We start from the raw sequence: 18,811 nt of genomic DNA on the forward strand, positions 1-18,811 counted from the left end.
GACCTTGTCCAAAATAAATGTAATTAAACTTTCACTGATTTATCTGACTGATTAGAGTTACTATAAAATACTGTGCAATACATAAACTACAGATAGTGAAGATTACTATCATTATTATTATCATCATCATCATCATCATTATTATTATTATTATTATGGACAGATAGCCTACTATAGGACACATTTCCAACCTCATAATGTGTCTCTCTCACAGTGTATCTATGTCTCATCGCAGAGAACCCTCTGTGCCAATGAAAAGCAAGAATTCCTGTCATGACAATATATCACTGCTAAGGGCTGTTCTTATGCACGACGCAACGCAGAATGCCTGGACACAGCCCTTAGCTGTGGTATATTGACCATATTTCACAAATCCCTGAGGTGCGTTATTGCTGTTATATAAACTGGTTACCAATGTAATTATGGCAGTTAAAATAATTTTTTTATCATACCGTGGTATAAATGAATGCACAAATTGCAATAAATCATTTCCACGGCTGTCAGCCAATCAGCATTCAGGGCTCAAACAAACCAGTTTCTGAGAACAAACAGACAAAGGTGACACATTCAGACAGAGTTGTGTATGGGACTTGGCTCATCAAACCACTGTAGAGATGTCCTCTTCAACATTAAACCAAGTAAAAAATAATCTTCTCCCAAACTGATTAAACAAAATCAATGTCTTGCCAGGACCCAGTCTTAAGCCAAGGCTCGTGACCCAAAAGAAACCCATTAATTGTGGGTCTCAGCTACAGACATGATATACGCTACAGCCGGTTATCTCCCCTCCGTCTCCATGGAAAGATGTGGTAATAGAGGATTACATACCGCAGCATCAGAGAATTATGATCATGGTAAATGTAAAGGGAGGAGGAGGGAGAGAGAAGGAGGCGTAGAGAGATAGAGGGAGAGAGAGAGGGAGAGAGAAGGAGGCGTAGAGAGAGAGAGGGAGAGAGAAGGAGGCGTAGAGAGAGAGAGGGAGAGAGAAAGGGAGAGAGAAGGAGGCGTAGAGAGAGAGAGAGGGAGAGAGAGAGGGAGAGAGAAGGAGGCGTAGAGAGAGAGAGGGAGAGAGAGAGGGAGAGAGAAGGAGGTGTAGAGAGAGAGAGGGGTCGGAGCAGACCAAGAGAGAAACAGATAGAGGGCAAGGGCCAGAGAGAGAGAGTGAGTGAGAGAGAGTGAGAGAGAGAGAGAGAGAGAGAGAGAGAGAGAGAGAGAGAGAGAGAGAGAGAGATAGTTCAGTCAGATCGAGGAAAAGACAAACACACACACACTCTCTTGCTGCACGCGCTAACCACACATACACTCCTATATCTAAGGGCAGAGCACCCAGACGCTGTGGCACCATGTTGCACCCCATCATGATAGGCATCGTGACCTTCAACACCTCCTTGACCATCATCTACTGGACCTTTCTCCTGGGAGGGACCTTCTTTGACATGATGTCTCAAGAAGAAGACAAGCCCAAGAAGCTTAGTGAGGTCACCCCCGCTTGAGCCTGCGCCGCCATGGAACCCACTACCTACCTGTGAATTTACTATGACAACCACCGACAGCTTACTAGGCCTATAGGCAGCTTGTGTCGCATTACACATTTTATGTTTTGTTTTTTGTTTTTTCAGAATTCCATTGGGAATCCTGTTTTTGCTTTCTCTTTCTGCCGTTTTCCACTTGTTCCACATCCGTAGAGAACCGGGTCATCTGGATCAATCTGGAATCATTCTAAAACAGGTACAGTAGACTATATCTCCAGTATGATCATCTCTCATTTCAAGTAGCCTGAAGATTGTTCCTTTATTTTCTATTATCTCACATTTCTCTCATGGGTTTACATCATTAACACATTGGTCAGATTACTTAATTATAAGGTCACACAGGGGTTGAATTGTTGTTCTCATCGGCTTAAACTGCAGATTATCACGTATCATTTAAGTCATCTAATGCCTGTCCCAGACAGGTGTTGCATATCATTTTCACAAGCTAATAGCACTCCGCTTGCGTTTCTGTGTGGCTTCTGTTTATTGGCTTAGTTGCAGTATCAAATCCTGTCAAGGATTCCAGGAGGGGGTAAAGTACATTACTTAAGTACCTGAAGAGGACTGGGTGTCTCAGAAAAGATCCAGCCCACTTCAGCCTAACATAATTTCTCCATCCTATTTTCATCCGTCTTAACTTCACCTCAACCTCTACTCAACTCAAATTTTATTGGTCACATACACGTAGTTAGCATCCCTCAACCCTCTCTTTCTCCTGATAGTTACCCCTTTCTTCTTTGTTCCAAACTCCCAAACCTCAACCCTTTCCACCCTCATCCCTCTCCCCTGGCAACTGCCCCCACCCCACAACTACCCTCCACCATCATGGGGCTCCATCCCCTCATGATTTTCATTGTCTCCTTCAACCTCTTAATCACCATCGTAGAGTGGACTTGGCTCTTGTCTAGGATCCTCAGGGTTGAAGATGAAGATGTCTCTCCAGAATGACAAAGAAACATAGCCCTATCTACTTAAGCTCTAGTCCCAACTCCACTGAGTAGAAAAAACATTTTCCTAATAGTGTACTCTCTGTGTCTGTCTTCATGGTTGGTTCCAGGATTCCATGCTTGCTTTGATTTACAGAGCAATTCTGCATGCTACAAGGTAAGAATGGCGTGAATTTGTTGGGAGAGCTGATGTTAAGTTCAGGGAAAGACAACTAATCTGACTCGTTGCTACTTCTCCTTTTCTTTCTGTATTCTGGATTCTGTATTTTGAATATAATGTGTTGTAATAGTACAGCATGAAATTGTTGTTAGGGGGTGGTTGTGTGGATTGGCCCAATTAGTCACCAAATCCTGTCAAGGATTACAGCAGGGCAGCCATGGGCGGTGAAAACTGAGTAGACTGACTAGCGGCTAGTCACTGAGTAGGCAGGCGTTTGTGTCTCAGGAGGAGAAAAGACCAAGTCCATTTCCTCCTCCTTCTATTTTCATCCTTTTTTTCACCCCTCTTTTCCAAGACTACCATCACGTCATCCCTTTTTCTTTCACCTCTACACTTCTCTCTCCGCCACCCACCGCCACCCACCACCACCCACCGCCACCCACCGCTACCATGGCGCCACCATTCATCCCTTCATTGCTTGTGAGGTGGTCTGCGACCTCATCACCACCATCATAGAGTGGATATGGATGCTGTCTGTACTTCTCAAGGTTGACAAAAAACAAAAATGATGTTTCTCCAGTCTGAAAAAACAAACAGCACACTTCAACAACAAGAAAAACTCTGGAATTCTGAAACCATAGCATTCTTGTTGGCACTACAGTAAATTTCCTGGTGGAGGTGGACAGTCCTGTTACAGAGTATTTGTTGCTACTTCTCCTGTGTGTGGCAGCCGTAGGGGGTGAAACAGAGTGGACCGACTAGAGAAAACATCTGGATCATTTCATCATTTCTTCATCCCCTATCTTTCAAGAATTCCACCTTTTGCTGGCATTGTTCTCATCATTTCATCTCTCTTTGCTCCACTTCTTCATTTCTCTCTCCTGAGTTCCTTCCATCCCACTACGGCCACCCTTCCTCTGCCACCATGGTGATGATCGGTCCCTTCATGGCCCTTCAGGTCACCCTCAACATCCTTATCACCATCATATGGTGGGCCTGGATACTATCTAGAGTCATGAGACAAAAGGAAGATGAGGTCCCTCAGTTCTGACAATGGAAACAACTCTAATCTTAACCCTGCCTGCTAGACCGACGTACCGATAGGAGCCACTTCAGAAACTCTGACTGAAACGTAGCATTCTTGTTGAAACTGAGTAGAGAAACATGCAAATAGAGAAGTCAGCATGGTTCATTGTGATGTGGCCCTAACAGTGTTTCCATCCAGGATTACAGAGAACTTTCTAGACTTTCTCTCAGCGACAACATAGCTGAGGGGAAGCTACACATCAAGTTTGTAAGGTAAGAACGGTACATCCCTGATTCAAAAGGGAAATTAAATTATAGTCACTCAGGATCTTGTTTTCCATTTATTAAACGTTTCCAGGAAATCACCTAACCCTTAATGATAACTTCCTTTTAACTTTCCAGGAAATCACCTAACCCTTAATGATAACTTCCTTTTAACTCTCCAGGAAATCACCTAACCCTTAATGATAACTTCCTTTTAACTTTCCAGGAAATCACCTAACCCTTCATGATAACTTCCTTTTAACTTTCCAGGAAATCACCTAACCCTTCATGATAACTTCCTTGTAACTTTCCAGGAAATCACCTAACCCTTAATGATAACTTCCTTTTAACTTTCCAGGAAATCACCTAACCCTTAATGATAACTTCCTTTTAACTTTCCAGGAAATCACCTAACCCTTCATGATAACTTCCTTTTAACTTTCCAGGAAATCACCTAACCCTTCATGATAACTTCCTTTTAATCAATGGACATGCCCTTTATTATTGTCAGAATACATCTGACTTCAAATCCTTCACTGCTCTCTTCCGGAAAGTTTACTTTGCTCACCATAACCAGTTCCTGATGGACTGTCTTATTTCTCAGTCTTTCCCTTGCTCTACCTCACATTTGATAAGAAATACAAAAAAAAAAAAATGTAGAGGTTCATGTTTGACACTCAATATAACCTAGTCCGTGGTGGAAATAAGTTAAGGTATGGTGTGGTGTGTAGGATCAGGATCAGTAGGGACCATAAGCCTCTTTGGCTTACATCTCCCCTGTCATATCACTAATCCTCCCAGATGGAGGGCTGATATCTCTGGACATGATGACAGATTCCTGTTCAATCCTATTAGCACTCTGCCTGCCCTACATTTACTCAACTGCTTTACAAGGTTATGACAGATTATTAAACCAAGGATCCTCCTCAAAAAGACCATGACCCGAAGTAAGCCAACTTTAGCCTGGCTTCCGGATCAGTTTGTGCTGTCTTGTCAACTGTGCATGATACTTATTGGCATTATAATGACAGTATGAGTTGTCAAGACAGCCCAGAATAAATATGGGACACAGGCTAGGCATTACAATGACAGTAGGAGTTGTAAAGACAGCACAGAACAGATCTGAGACCCAGGCTAGGCATTATAATGACCGTATGAGTTTTAAAGACAGCACAGAACAGATCTGGGACCCAGACTAGGCATTATAATGACCGTTGGAGTTGTAAAGACAGCACAGAACAGATCTGGGACCCAGACGAGGCGTTATAATGACCGTATGTGTTTTAAAGACAGCACAGAACAGATCTGGGACCCAGGCTAGGCATTATAATGACCGTTGGAGATGTAAAGACAGCACAGAACAGATCTGGGACCCAGGCTAGGCATTATAATGACCGTTGGAGTTGTAAAGACAGCACAGAACAAATCTGGGACCCAGACGAGGCATTATAATGACCGTTGGAGTTGTAAAGACAGCACAGAACAGATCTGGGACCCAGGCTAGGCATTATAATGACCGTTGGAGTTGTAAAGACAGCACAGAACAGATCTGGGACCCAGGCTTACTTAGCTACAGAAGGAATTTTGGTTGATATATACTGTATGTTTCTTTTGAAATACAGCACATTCTTTTGAAATGAACTACTATGTTCTCGTTCATTCATTTTCCAACCCATTAGGCCTCTATCCAGAGCCTCATCCCATCAATTGAAATACAATTATATTTTCTTTCATGAAAAGTAGAGTAACCACATTTAACCACAATTTCTTTATTTCTCTCACTCATCTGATACGCTTCTTTAACCCTGAAAACATCCAGAGTACAATGGTACACAGAGTGGATCTACTCATAGAAACCTCATAGAAACCAAGTACTGTACCTCCTCAAAGACTATACAGACTCATCAAGGCGATACAGACAGATCTGCTTTGTACATAACGTCTGCAGTCTGTGCATCATCCATTTACTGTGTACCCCACCGCATCTCACTATACCAATAGCGTACTTCACCAATCAAACCATGGGCTATCAGCTGCCCCCGACCCATGCACAAAACATCCCAGGACTGGTAGCCGTGGCCTGGAACCTCACACAGCTGAACTTTGAACCCCGCCAGCTCCTCCAGGCTTCCATGATTGGACAGGAGGAAGACAAGAAAGAGTATTTCATAAACTACGTCCCGCCTTCTCGCGACGCCATCGAGCTGCCTCGCCATGTCGTTTACATACTTATAGGAGTGGTGTTGGTGGTAGTCGCTACCTACGCCATAGTGGGTCACCTGATCAAGGACCTGATGCATGACCTAGCAGGTAACCTGGGACTCCTTCTATCTGCTACCATCTGAAGGTTTTACCACTTGGTGTTCTCCATTGTGGTGTCACCGTGTGTCATCGTCCTAATTCCCTATCATGTGTTTGATCATCTGACTGTCTTTCCCTTCTTGGATGGCCACTGGTTCAGTGAGTCAACATGATGTTGACTGTTGATGTCATCTATGCCATGAAAATCTTTGTGTGTTCTGACCTTCCCTCCATTTTGCACCTGCTGTGGGTACAAAGCTGCAGTGTATTTCCTGAGGTCATCTCTATGGCTGTCAGTTTGTCATCAAGCTCAAGAGTGCGAATATGAAAACGTACTGGTCTGTTGGTGGCATTTCATAAACCACCTAAAATATTATATAGCCTAAGTGCACCAAATGTTATATTTAAGCAATAAGGCATGTGGTATGGTATATGGCCAAACCCCAGTGGTGACTTATTGCTATTATAAACTGTTTACCAACGTAATTAGAACTGTGGTATATTGATATACTCACATACTGCGGCTTTCAGACATTCAGCATTCCGAGCTTGACCCACAAAGTTTATGATGTAAAATAACCTATTCTTATCCCCTCTCTGCACCCCCCTCTCTCTCTCTCTCTCTCTCTCTCTCTCTCTCTCTCTGTCTCTCTCTCTCTCTCTCTCTCTCTCTCTCTCTCTCTCTCTCTCTCTCTCTCTCTCCCCTGCTCACTATGCTCTGTACCCATTCTCTCTCTCTCTCTCTCTCTCTCTCTCTCTCTCTCTCTCTCTCTCTCTCTCTCTCTCTCTCTCTCTCACACACAGATTGGGTTCTTGGCCCAAAACCCTCTGATGTGGATGCTGAGGGCGGTATGGAGGAAGAAGAGGAGGAGCGAGGGATCCTATATGATGGAAGGATTAAGAAAGAGTGGATGGAGGAGAACGAGGTTGGGTTGCTGCCAGGGTTCTACCACGTGGCAGGGAACTACCACCCGCCTGCCCTGCCACTTCGCAGCGTTATCACAGCTTCGCCAAGTGAGATGATTATGTCCAATCAGAATGTGACCTTTCAGCGCCCTTTGACCCCTCATGTCACCTCCTTCGGAGTTCTGTAACCTCATTTGTTATGCCAATACGAAATCACCCCCTCATCTCTAGCCCTATGGAAAGTGTTTATATCTGAGAGGATTTTAAGATACAAGCCATATGGCTGAAATTTCATCTGGCCTATGAGAGGACAAAATCATCTGCTTGTAACTAACCAATACATTAAGATCTAGGCAGAAGAGTTCAATCTGGAATAGGGCAGTGTTTTTTGGCCTACATGCCAGGTTCAGTAACGAAGTCCATCCTTCATTTTTACCCCATAACAACTCCTCTGTTTGTTGCAAATGACATAGAGATAGATGCTTGAGCTACATAACCACCGAGGTACAACACATGTAGCTTCTATGAAATATAACTGTGATACATGTATGAATACATTAGTATGTTCTTGTATTGATGCTGATAGAAAGGTGGGCCATATTTATACTCATTGACATGAGAAATGGGTAAAAAAAACTATAGGGCTCTTGGATGTGATGTATAGCAGCTATATTACTTCATGTGTAGACACACACACACACACACACACACGCACATACGCGCACACACGCGTACACACGCGCACACACGCACACACTTATATACACACACATATACACACACACAGGTTCCAGGTTTATGTGTTAGCAACAGTGTTTTCCCATTACGTAATAACTTGTGTTACTGTAATGTGTTTTTGAAATAAACATACTTTTACATTCCTGTTATGAAGTTGTTTGAGGATTTCTTCAGTAAAGAACTGACCGTTCGGATTGTGTTGTGTCATCTACTTATCCTTATCCCTCTTATCCATTACTAATGCCTGACAGGTGTAAAGGTTGGGTCAGGGACAGTCCCAATTAAAATGTAGAGGATTATATTAGTCACTTAGCATGAGACAGGAGAGGGGTTAAATTAGGAGTATGAGTTTTGTTACAAGTTTGTTACAAGTTGAGATAGATTTATAGATCTTTATGCTGATAGATGTGTAACTTCTGCATTTGCTAAATGCTAAGTATTGAGTTAGAATCCAGAATTTGACATCACACTAGTGTTGTGTACCTGTAAGTAGCTGAGTGACTAGGCGGCTATGAGTCGATGACTCGGTGGCTATGAGTCGATGACTCGGTGGCTATGAGTTGATGACTCGGTGGCTATGAGTTGATGGCTAGGTGGCTATGAGTCAATTACTCAGTGGCTATGAGTCGATGACTCGGTGGCTATGAGTCAATGATTCGGTGGCTATGAGTCGATGACTCGGTGGCTATGAGTCGATGACTCGGTGGCTATGAGTTGATGACTCGGTGGCTATGAGTTGATGGCTAGGTGGCTATGAGTCAATTACTCAGTGGCTATGAGTCGATGACTCGGTGGCTATGAGTTGATGGCTAGGTGGCTATGAGTCAATGATTCGGTGGCTATGAGTTGATGGCTAGGTGGCTATGAGTCGATGATTTAGTGGCTATGAGTTGATGGCTAGGTGGCTATGAGTCGATTACTTGGTGGCTATGAGTCGATGACTCGGTGGCTATGAGTTGATGGCTAGGTGGCTATGAGTCAATTACTCAGTGGCTATGAGTCGATGATTCGGTGGCTATGAGTCGATGACTCGGTGGCTATGAGTTGATGACTCGGTGGCTATGAGTTGATGGCTAGGTGGCTATGAGTCAATTACTCAGTGGCTATGAGTCGATGACTCGGTGGCTATGAGTTGATGGCTAGGTGGCTATGAGTCAATGATTCGGTGGCTATGAGTTGATGGCTAGGTGGCTATGAGTCGATGATTTAGTGGCTATGAGTTGATGGCTAGGTGGCTATGAGTCGATTACTTGGTGGCTATGAGTCGATGACTCGGTGGCTATGAGTTGATGGCTAGGTGGCTATGAGTCAATTACTCAGTGGCTATGAGTCGATGATTCGGTGGCTATGAGTTGATGGCTAGGTGGCTATGAGTCGATGATTCGGTGGCTATGAGTTGATGGCTAGGTGGCTATGAGTCGATGACTCGGTGGCTATGAGTCGATGACTAGGTGGCTATGAGTCGATGACTCGGTGGCTATGAGTTGATGGCTAGGTGGCTATGAGTCGATGACTCGGTGGCTATGAGTCGATGACTAGGTGGCTATGAGTCGATGACTCGGTGGCTATGAGTTGATGGCTAGGTGGCTATGAGTCAATTACTCAGTGGCTATGAGTCGATGATTCGGTGGCTATGAGTTGATGGCTAGGTGGCTATGAGTCAATGATTCGGTGGCTATGAGTTGATGGCTAGGTGGCTATGAGTCGATGATTTAGTGGCTATGAGTTGATGGCTAGGTGGCTATGAGTCGATTACTCGGTGGCTATGAGTCGATGACTCGGTGGCTATGAGTCGATGATTCGGTGGCTATGAGTTGATGGCTAGGTGGCTATGAGTCGATGATTTAGTGGCTATGAGTTGATGGCTAGGTGGCTATGAGTCGATTACTCAATGGCTATGAGTCGATGACTCGGTGGCTATGAGTCGATGATTCGGTGGCTATGAGTTGATGACTCTGTGGCTATGAGTCGATGACTCGGTGGCTATGAGTCGATTACTCGGTGGCTATGAGTCGATGACTCTGTGGCTATGAGTCGATGACTCTGTGGCTATGAGTCGATGACTCGGTGGCTATGAGTCGATGACTCTGTGGCTATGAGTCGATGACTCTGTGGCTATGAGTCGATTACTCGGTGGCTATGAGTCGATGACTCGGTGGCTATGAGCCGATGACTCTGTGGCTATGAGTCGATTACTCGGTGGCTATGAGTCGATGATTCGGTGGCTATGAGTTGATGGCTAGGTGGCTATGAGTCGATTACTCTGTGGTTATGAGTCGATGACTCGGTGGCTATGAGTCGATGATTCAGTGGCTATGAGTTGATGGCTAGGTGGCTATGAGTCGATGACTCAGTGGCTATGAGTCAATGACTCGTGGCTATGAGTCAATGACTCGGTGGCTATGAGTCAATGACTCGGTGGCTATGAGTCGATGACTCGGTGGCCCAAACCTTCGAGTCACTCTTTCCCCAGGTGATAAACCCAGTTAAGAGCGGCCATCTGATATCACTAAGCTGGTCTCACCTGCGTCCTTCCACCAGTCCGTCCACAAGCAGGACAGACAAATAACAGTTTGAAGTTTATCCAAGACAACGCAAGTTTCAGCATGCGACATATGGATAAAGACATGGTCTGCTGTAGATACTGAGGGTTTTTACCCTAATAAACTGAAGATGCACCTCACTGTCACTGATCTGCTACCCAAAGAGCCTGAGTAGTAAGGACAGACACACACAGTCAGTTCTGCTGGTATGTACTATACTGTAACATCCAAAGACTCTACAGGGTCTTGCTTTTCCATCATGTAAATCAACAAGTGTTTTACAAATATGTCTCTTTCTGTGAGACAGATATTTAGTTGCTGACATAGTCAACCCCAATGTCATGTCCTGTCTTTCGCCAAATGTATACGTTAGATTCTTCAATAATCAATGGTTACATATCATTAATTTAATTAATTAAGTGAAAAAATGGATGTAGCTACTTCTGATTGCCCCTTTAACGTATGCTAATGTTGTTTGTCTATTGATGTTGTGCATGAGGCAAAGGCTTGCAATCACAAGCCTTTCATGTGAATCCTTTCATTGTAAATTGTAAAAACACCTTAATAACCCTGTAATGGACTATGTCTTTTTGTAATCCTGTTTCTATGATCTGTTTCCACTACCATGTAGCCGGGACGCTTTGTATAAAGGAGTCTGCTAAATGGCATATATTATTAAAGTCTCCTTTGACAACTAGCTGCCCAGTGTAGTAACCATTCATTTCCAATAGATGGCAGCCAAAGCTAGTTGAAGTCACTACCCTTGCAACAGGGAGATGGGGTTAGTGTGCATTGAAAGTAGTTTAATCTTCAAAGCAAGTTTATCTGGTTATGCTCGAACCTGTTGTTATATTGGACAAGCTAACTGATACTATTTTTACATAAGGCAGAGGCATTAGGCCTATGTCTTGAAAAATGTGTTTTTTACAGCAGGCTAGATTTACTAAATGAACTGTTTTTATTCAAACTCAAACCCTATGTAGATGCCTTCTGGGTATGCTGCCTTATGGAAGAGAGACACGTAGGGATGACACACTGTACACCTCGTCCAATTCTCCCTTGCGCCCATAGGGTGAACTGGCGATAAGCTGCCAGCCTGTGTGCTCTGCAAACAAACTCATAAGAAAAGTTAGTCTGATACCAAAACTAAATCACAAGGTATTTATAATGAGCACGCCCCATTATTGGTTAAAATGAGATTTCATAAATCATGATGCTGTCTGCGATTCCAACTCCGGTTGCCTAATGAAAAGGGGAATGCGTTACCATCACGCTAAACAGCGCTTGTGATAAACATCGTTATAGGTTACTTCATATATATATTGAGCACCTACCCACTACTGAGGGCAGCTTTAAACAATTTATAATCAAGCAAAATGCAAGCAATTATTTGACTGGCATATCGGCTGTTGACTGGTAGAGTAACTCTTCTGCAAGGAAGTCCTTCATAAGGATTAGTGACACGTCCAATATATTGCCAAAGGAAATGGAGGAATCTGGGAGAAAGAGAGTGCACTTGTTTGAAATGGAAAAGTGTTACAGTAGCTATTGATAAAGAAGAATATCAAGAGGAAGCTGCTTTATTAGTGAGATGCACTGTTGAGAGGAGTCCAGAGGAGTTCGTGCTGATTGTGACAGCCGGTTAAATGGCGTCCCTTGATGAGGCAAGAACAAGATGTATGTCAGGAGAAATGCAGTATTATCAGAAGGAGAGTTAAACTTGGAATACCGAGGTCTAAGAAAGAGATGGAGGAAGAAGGTGAGCTCGAGTCGGTTCAAAATGGATGGAAAAAAAGGAGATGGTTTGCTACAGAAGAATGTTAGAAAGTGTAAGCAGAGTGAGAAGCGGAGAAATGGAAGTGAATGACGGCGAAGTATCGGAGGTGGTAGGTTTGTTGAATTTCTCGGAGCCCGATGCTTGCACAGAGGGTCAGGATAATGATGAGTCTGCGACAGTAGGAGTGAAGTTTTTGGAAAAAGTGGACCCTTGCCTTTAGCTGATCCATTTGAGGTTTCAGGGTGGGTTCCAGGTTGCATCTGCATGTATAAAGTGGTTAAAACTCTGACTATCAACATGAGAAAAAGGCGAGAAGCTCACCTTCCAGACAATCACCGGTACGGCTGATTAGCTGTCCGAAGTCAAATATCTAGAAAAGCAAACTCTTCAAACCACCCTGCTACTCATCTCAAATCACCGTATTCTCCTACTCTCATCCTACTCTCATCACCAATGGGAACCGTCGACACGGTTCCTAGGAACATCTTCCAGAGTAAACAACAGTAAGAAGATGGGAAATGGGGACACCTTTAGGACAATCAGAGCCTTACAAGCCTGCCGCTGAAAGGCCAACCCAACACTCTTCAGGAGGGCTGGTTTCCGACAGAGATTAACGGTGAATGACTCTTTAAACAACTGCTCTCGTGGTGCCCCAAATTTCTAATGAGTTAATTGTTACATTATTAATTTAACAGTCATCAGATTAATGAAAGTAAAGTGACGACAGTGATGTTAGGATATTTCAGTTAACCTTTACGAGTTGTTGTGCAGACTACATTACGTTGCTACGAGTGTCAAGCATTTGGGCATTTGGCAGCAGTGTGTAGGAGGGAGGATCCTAGGTGTGAGAAGTGTGCAGAAGGGCATGAGACAAAGGAATGTGTAGCATTGGGGAAAGTCGTGGTGTGTGTTACCTGTAGGGGTGCCCACAGGGTTGGGGTTCAGAAATGTCCCGTGCGAGAGAGGCAGGTTGAGGTTTCCAGGGTTAGAGTAGTGCAGACGTTGTCATATGCTGAGGCAGTGAAGAAAGCAGAGGAAGATGGGTAAAGGGGGAGGGATACTGGGAGGAGTGTTGTGAGCAGTAGATCTGTACCAGTACAGAGGGATAAATCAACAAGTGATATATGTTTCAGTAAGATTGGATTTTGGGCATTTATAGAAATGGTTATCAACTGTACTGCAGGGATGGAGCGTGAATCGCAGAAAATAGGGGTTGTGGTGGCAGCTGCAGAGAGGTATTTGGGTGTGCGAGACTTAACATCAGAAGAGTTGCAGGGTGTGTTAAGTAGTAAATTCAGCCATTTTTGGGAGTTCCAATATGTTCTCTCCTGCCAGTGACGCAACAATGCCAATAAGGTGATTTACAGTTACAGTTTGCTGGCGTGTTTCCATTCCACTTTACAGATCTCATCCACGACCTGGCAGATACGCTATCGTGTTATTACATCTTGCAGGCATGTTATTATCATGTTATGACATAGACCTGAGGCACAACCTGGCATGTATGTTATTATTATGTTATAACAAAACTGTCTGAGAGCAAATATACCTGTCCATATTGTTACACCTGTCCATCTATTCAATTGCTGGACAAGCTACTACCTCACCTCCCCTGATCCACCTCACTGTGTTTACCTGCAACACCCATCACCTCCCCTGATCCACCTCACTGTGTTTACCTGCAACACCCATCACCTCCCCTGATCCACCTCACTGTGTTTACCTGCAACACCCATCACCTCCCCTGATCCACCTCACTGTGTTTACCTGCAACACCAATCACCTCCCCTGATCCACCTCACTGTGTTTACCTGCAACACCCATCACCTCCTCAGATTCACCACACTGTGCTTACCTGCAACACCAATCACCTCCTCAGATTCACCTCACTGTGTTTACCTGCAACACCCATCACCTCCCCTGATCCACCTCACTGTGTTTACCTGCGACACCCATCACCTCCCCTGATCCACCTCACTGTGTTTACCTGCAACACCCATCACCTCCTCAGATTCACCTCACTGTGCTTACCTGCAACACCCATCACCTTCCCTGATCCACCTCACTGTGTTTACCTACGACACCCATCACCTCATACCTCGCTGTGCTTACCTGCGACACCCATCACTTCCTACCTCGCTGTGTTTACCTGCGACACCCATCACTTCCTACCTCACTGTGCTTACCTGCGACACCCATCACTTCATACCTCGTTGTGCTTACCTGCGACACCCATCACTTCCTACCTCGCTGTGCTTACCTGCGACACTCATCACTTCCTACCTCGCTGTGTTTACCTGCGACACCCATCACTTCCTACCTCGCTGTGCTTACCTGCGACACCCTTCACTTCCTACCTCGCTGTGCTTACCTGCGACACCCATCACTTCCTGAAACACCTGTCAATGTTTTAACACCTGGCATGTGGCTCTCACTCCCCTCCCTCTTTCTCCCTCCCTCCCCCACTCCCCCTCCATACATCATGTTTGTGGAGCAGCCGGATGAGGTGAAGGTGAACCTGTTTGTGGCCAAGGATAGGTTCATGGCTGACTGGGTTCCTGACACCACGCCAAAGCTGGAGGAATAAGCAGGGTAGAGAGCATCAAGTTGCAGGTCATGGTGAGGAACCAATGCGCCCCAGCCATCTGGGTCATCGCTGATGGTAACCTTAATGAGCTAAGCCCACCCCATACCAGAACCTGCGTGGCCTTAACGAAAAGCACCTCAATCCAGACAGAAGTGGAAACTACACAGGAGTGGTCCTAGAAATGTAAATACTAAAGAGGAACCAGAATAAACATGGGGGAACAAGCTTAGGCAGAAGACCTTGAACAGAGGTGTTCAACTTGGTTTTTAGCTGTGTCTCTTAGCATCTAAAAAGTACTATCACGTTTCCTTTTGACTCAGCTTATAAACAAAACAATATTTATAGCCTTTGCGATTACCCAGGATGAACCACAGTGGCTTGCGAAAGTATTCCCCCTCCTTGACATTTTTCCTATTGTTACGCCCTGACCATAGTAAGCTGTTTTTTTATCTGTGTTGGTTGGGGCGTGATGGTGACTTGGGTGGGTCATCTAGGGGAATTTGTATTTCTATGTTGGCCTGATAGAGAGACAGCTGTTTATTGTTGTCTCTGATTGGGGATCATATTAAGGCAGCCATTTCCCCTTTGTGTTTGGTGGGATCTTGTCTATGTTTAGTTGCCTTTCAGAACTAGTTATACAGCTTCACGTTTCGTTTGTTCATTTTGTTCAGTGAATTTCGATTTATTAAAATTATGTGGAACTCTACTCACGCGGTGCCTTGTTCTGATCTTTACAATATTGCCTTTATAACCTGGAATTAAAATAGATTTTGGGGGGTTTGTGTCATTTGATATACACAACATGCCTACCACTTTGAAGGTGCAATTTAGTTTTTTGTGAAGCAAACAAGAAATAAGACAAAAAAAACAGAAAACTTGAGCATGCATAACTATTCACCCCCCCCCCCCCCCCCCCCCCCCCCCCAAAGTCAATACTTTATAGAGCAACCTTTCGCAGCAATTACAGCTGCAAGTCTCTTGGGGTATGTCTCTGTATGCTTGGCACATCTAGCCACTGGGATTTTTGCCCATTCTTCAAGGCAAAACTGCTCCAGCTCCTTCAAGCTGGATGGGTTGCGCTGGTGTACAGCAATCTTTAAGTCATACCACAGATTCTCAATTGGATTGAGGTCTGGGCTTTGACTAGGCCATTCCAAGACATTTAAATGTTTCCCCTTAAACCACTCGAGTGTTGCTTTAGCAGTATGCTTAGGGTCATTGTCCTGCTGGAAGGTGAACCTCCTTCCCAGTCTTAAATCTCTGGAAGACAGAAACAGGTTGAAAAACATCCCCACAGCATGATGCTGCCACCACCATGCTTCACTGTGGTGTTCACTGTGAAAGGGGTGATGAGAGGTGTTGGGTTTGCGCCAGACATAACGTTTTTCTTGATGGCCAAAAAGCTCAATTTTAGTCTCATCTGAACAGAGTAGCTTCTTTCATATGTTTTGGGAGTCTCCCACATGCCTCTTGGCGAACACCAAATGTGTTTGCTTATTTTTTTCTTTAAGAAATTGCTTTTTTCTGGCCACTCTTCCATAAAGCCCAGCTCTGTGGAGTGTACAGCTTAAAGTGGTCCTATGGACAGATACTCCAATCTCTGCTGTAGAGCGTTTGCAGCTCCTTCAGGGTTATCTTTGGTCTTTTTGTTGCTTCTCTGATAAATGCCCTCCTTGCCTGGTCTGTGAATTTTGGTGGGCGGCCCTCTCTTGACAGGTTTGTTATTGTGCCAAGAGAGGGCCGCCCACCAAAATTCCAGCAGGACAATGACCCTAAGCATACTGCTAAAGCAACACTCGAGTGGTTTAAGGGGATTTATTTTTATCAGCCCAAAGTACATTGAGCAATAAAAGCCCCATTCGAGGTCTTCTTAATTTAAACTCAATTTAGTATGTGGAGCACAATACCATGGAGGAGTTTAGAAGGGAGGAACTCCGTCTAACTTTTTACTATAGACTAGGATCCACACTATGCAGCTGTTGCTAGAGCACATTTTTAAAGATGCACTATGCCGAAATCGCTCCTGCATTTCCTGGTAGCAAAAATAGGAATATTTTGCTTAATTTCAGTTGACAAAACAAGCATGTATAGTGTAGAGAATCATTGTACCATCTAAACCGCTGTGAAAAGCAAAAATATAGTATTGTCAGCTGTTTGAAACTGGTGTACAAAACCCAAAGTAAAAGACGCAAAAACAAAACCTAAGAACAGGAAGAATAGTGATAGTGCACATGGAACAGATATACCGCTTCTTTTACTTGCTTTCAATGAAAGTGACAGATCTATAACACACATTTCTAAGTGAATTTGGTCGGGTCGCCCCAAATTCACATGTCCTGAAGCCACTGCTGCATTGTTTTTGCTGTGTACTTATGGTCGCTGTCCTGTTGGAAGGTGATCCTTCGCCCCAGTCAGGTCCTAAGCATTCTGGAGCATGTTTTCATTAAGGATCTCTCTGTACTATGTTCCATTCATCTTTCCCTTGATCCTGACTAGTCTCCCAGTCCCTGCTGCTGAGAACATCCCCACAGCATGATTCTGCCACCACCATTATCACGACTCAGGATATGACCCAGATGTAGACACGGTTGGCAGATAGTACAGTTCTAAGATGATTTATTAGAAACACGGGGCAGGCTTGAGAGCAGGTTGAGAGCAGGTTGAGAGCAGGCAGAGGTTCATGATCAGGTCAGAGTCAGGCAGGTACAGGACGGCAGGCAGGCTCGGGGTCAGGGCAGGCAGAGTTTCATGATCAGGTCAGAGTCAGGCAGGTACAGGACGGCAGGCAGGCTCGGGGTCAGGGCAGGCAGAGTTTCTTAATCTGTTCAGAGTCAAGCAGGTACGGGATGGCAGGCAGACTCGGGGTCAGGACAGGCAGAATGGTGAAAACCGGGAAAAACTAGGAAACAGAAATAGAGAAACAGGAAAGCGGGAAAGAACGCTGGTAAGACCTGGTAAGATAAGACAAACTGGCAACAGACAAACAGAGAACACAGGTATGAATGGGAAGATGGGAAGATGGGTGACACCTGGAAGGGGGTAGAGACAAGCACAAAGACAGGTGAAACAGATCAGGGTGTAACATCCATGCTTCACCGTAGGGATGGTATTGGCCAGGTGATGAGCGGTGCCTGGTTTCCTCCAGGCGTGACACTTGGCATTCAGGCCAAAGAGTTCAATCTTGGTTTCATCAGACCAGAGAATGTTGGTTCTCATTGTCTGAGGAATCTTTAGGTGCATTTTGGCAAATTCCAAGGCGGCTGTCATGTGCCTTATTGAGGAGTGGCTTATGTCTGTGTCACTCTACCTTAATAAAGGCCTGATTGATGGAGTGCTGCAGAGATGGTTGTCGTTCTGGAAGGTTCTCCCATCTCCACAGAAGAACTCTGGAGCGCTGTCAGAGTGACCATCGGGTTCTTGGTCAATTCCCCGACTAAGGCCCTTCTCTCGTCGATTGCTCAGTTTGGCTGGGCGGCCAGCTCTAGGAAGAGTCTTAGTGGTTCCAAACTTTTTCCATTTAAGAATGATAGCGGCCACTATGTTCTTGGGGACAAGACATTTTTTGGTATCTTTCCCCAGAGCTGTACCTCGACACAATCCTGTCTCGGAGCTCTACGGACAATTCCTTCAACCTCATGGCTTGGTTTTAGCTCTGACATGCACTGTCAACTGTAGGACCTTATGTAGACAGGTGTGTGCCTTTCCAAATCATGTCCAATCAATTGAATTTACCACAGGTGGACTCCAATCAAGTTGTAGAAACATCTCAAGGATGATCAATGGAAACAGGATGCACCTGAGCTCAATTTCGAAGGTCATAGCAAAGGGTCTGTATATTTATGAAAATAAGGTATTTCAGTTTTTAATTTTTAATAAATTAGCAAACATTTCTAAAAACCTGTTTGTGCTTTGTCATTATGGGGTATTTAATCAATTTTAGAATAAGGCTGTAATGTAACAAAATGTGGAAAAAGTGAAGGGGTCTGAATACTTTCCGAATGCACTGCATTGCAGCACAGCCCTGGCTGTC

The 18,811-nt window shown here is 44.5% G+C and overlaps 1 protein-coding gene across 3 annotated transcripts; it reads left to right on the plus strand.

Moving 5' to 3' along the window:
- Positions 1–947: 947 nt before the first annotated feature.
- Positions 948–8,023, plus strand: LOC149982149 (uncharacterized). 3 transcript variants are annotated; one of them, XR_016482662.1, is made up of 2 exons: positions 948–1,728; positions 7,035–7,168. XR_016482662.1 is itself a non-coding variant. In XM_090182754.1 (2 exons), the coding sequence occupies exons 1-2, from the start codon at positions 5,951–5,953 to the stop codon at positions 7,322–7,324; spliced, it is 579 nt and encodes a 192-aa protein (XP_090038880.1). In that variant the 5' UTR covers positions 3,990–5,950; the 3' UTR covers positions 7,325–8,023. The 3 variants fall into 3 exon arrangements, 1 of the variants encoding a protein (XP_090038880.1); XR_016482663.1 differs by lacking the exon at positions 948–1,728 and adding an exon at positions 2,654–3,938 and having other exon boundaries at positions 7,035–7,122; XM_090182754.1 differs by lacking the exon at positions 948–1,728 and adding an exon at positions 3,990–6,239 and having other exon boundaries at positions 7,035–8,023.
- Positions 8,024–18,811: the final 10,788 nt, after the last annotated feature.

The sequence above is a fragment of the Oncorhynchus mykiss genome, chromosome 8 (assembly GCF_057628025.1).
Source record: "Oncorhynchus mykiss isolate SJ-2025 chromosome 8, ASM5762802v1, whole genome shotgun sequence".
In the NCBI taxonomy this organism is placed as follows: Eukaryota; Metazoa; Chordata; class Actinopteri; order Salmoniformes; family Salmonidae; genus Oncorhynchus; species Oncorhynchus mykiss.

Coding starts and splice junctions, on each gene's coding strand:
- LOC149982149 (XM_090182754.1), top strand. CDS start 5,951: ATGGGCTATCAGCTGCCCCCGACCCATGCACAAAACATCCCAGGACTG. Junction 6,240..7,034: donor CCTGATGCATGACCTAGCAG/GTAACCTGGGAC, acceptor TCTCACACACAG/ATTGGGTTCTTGGCCCAAAA.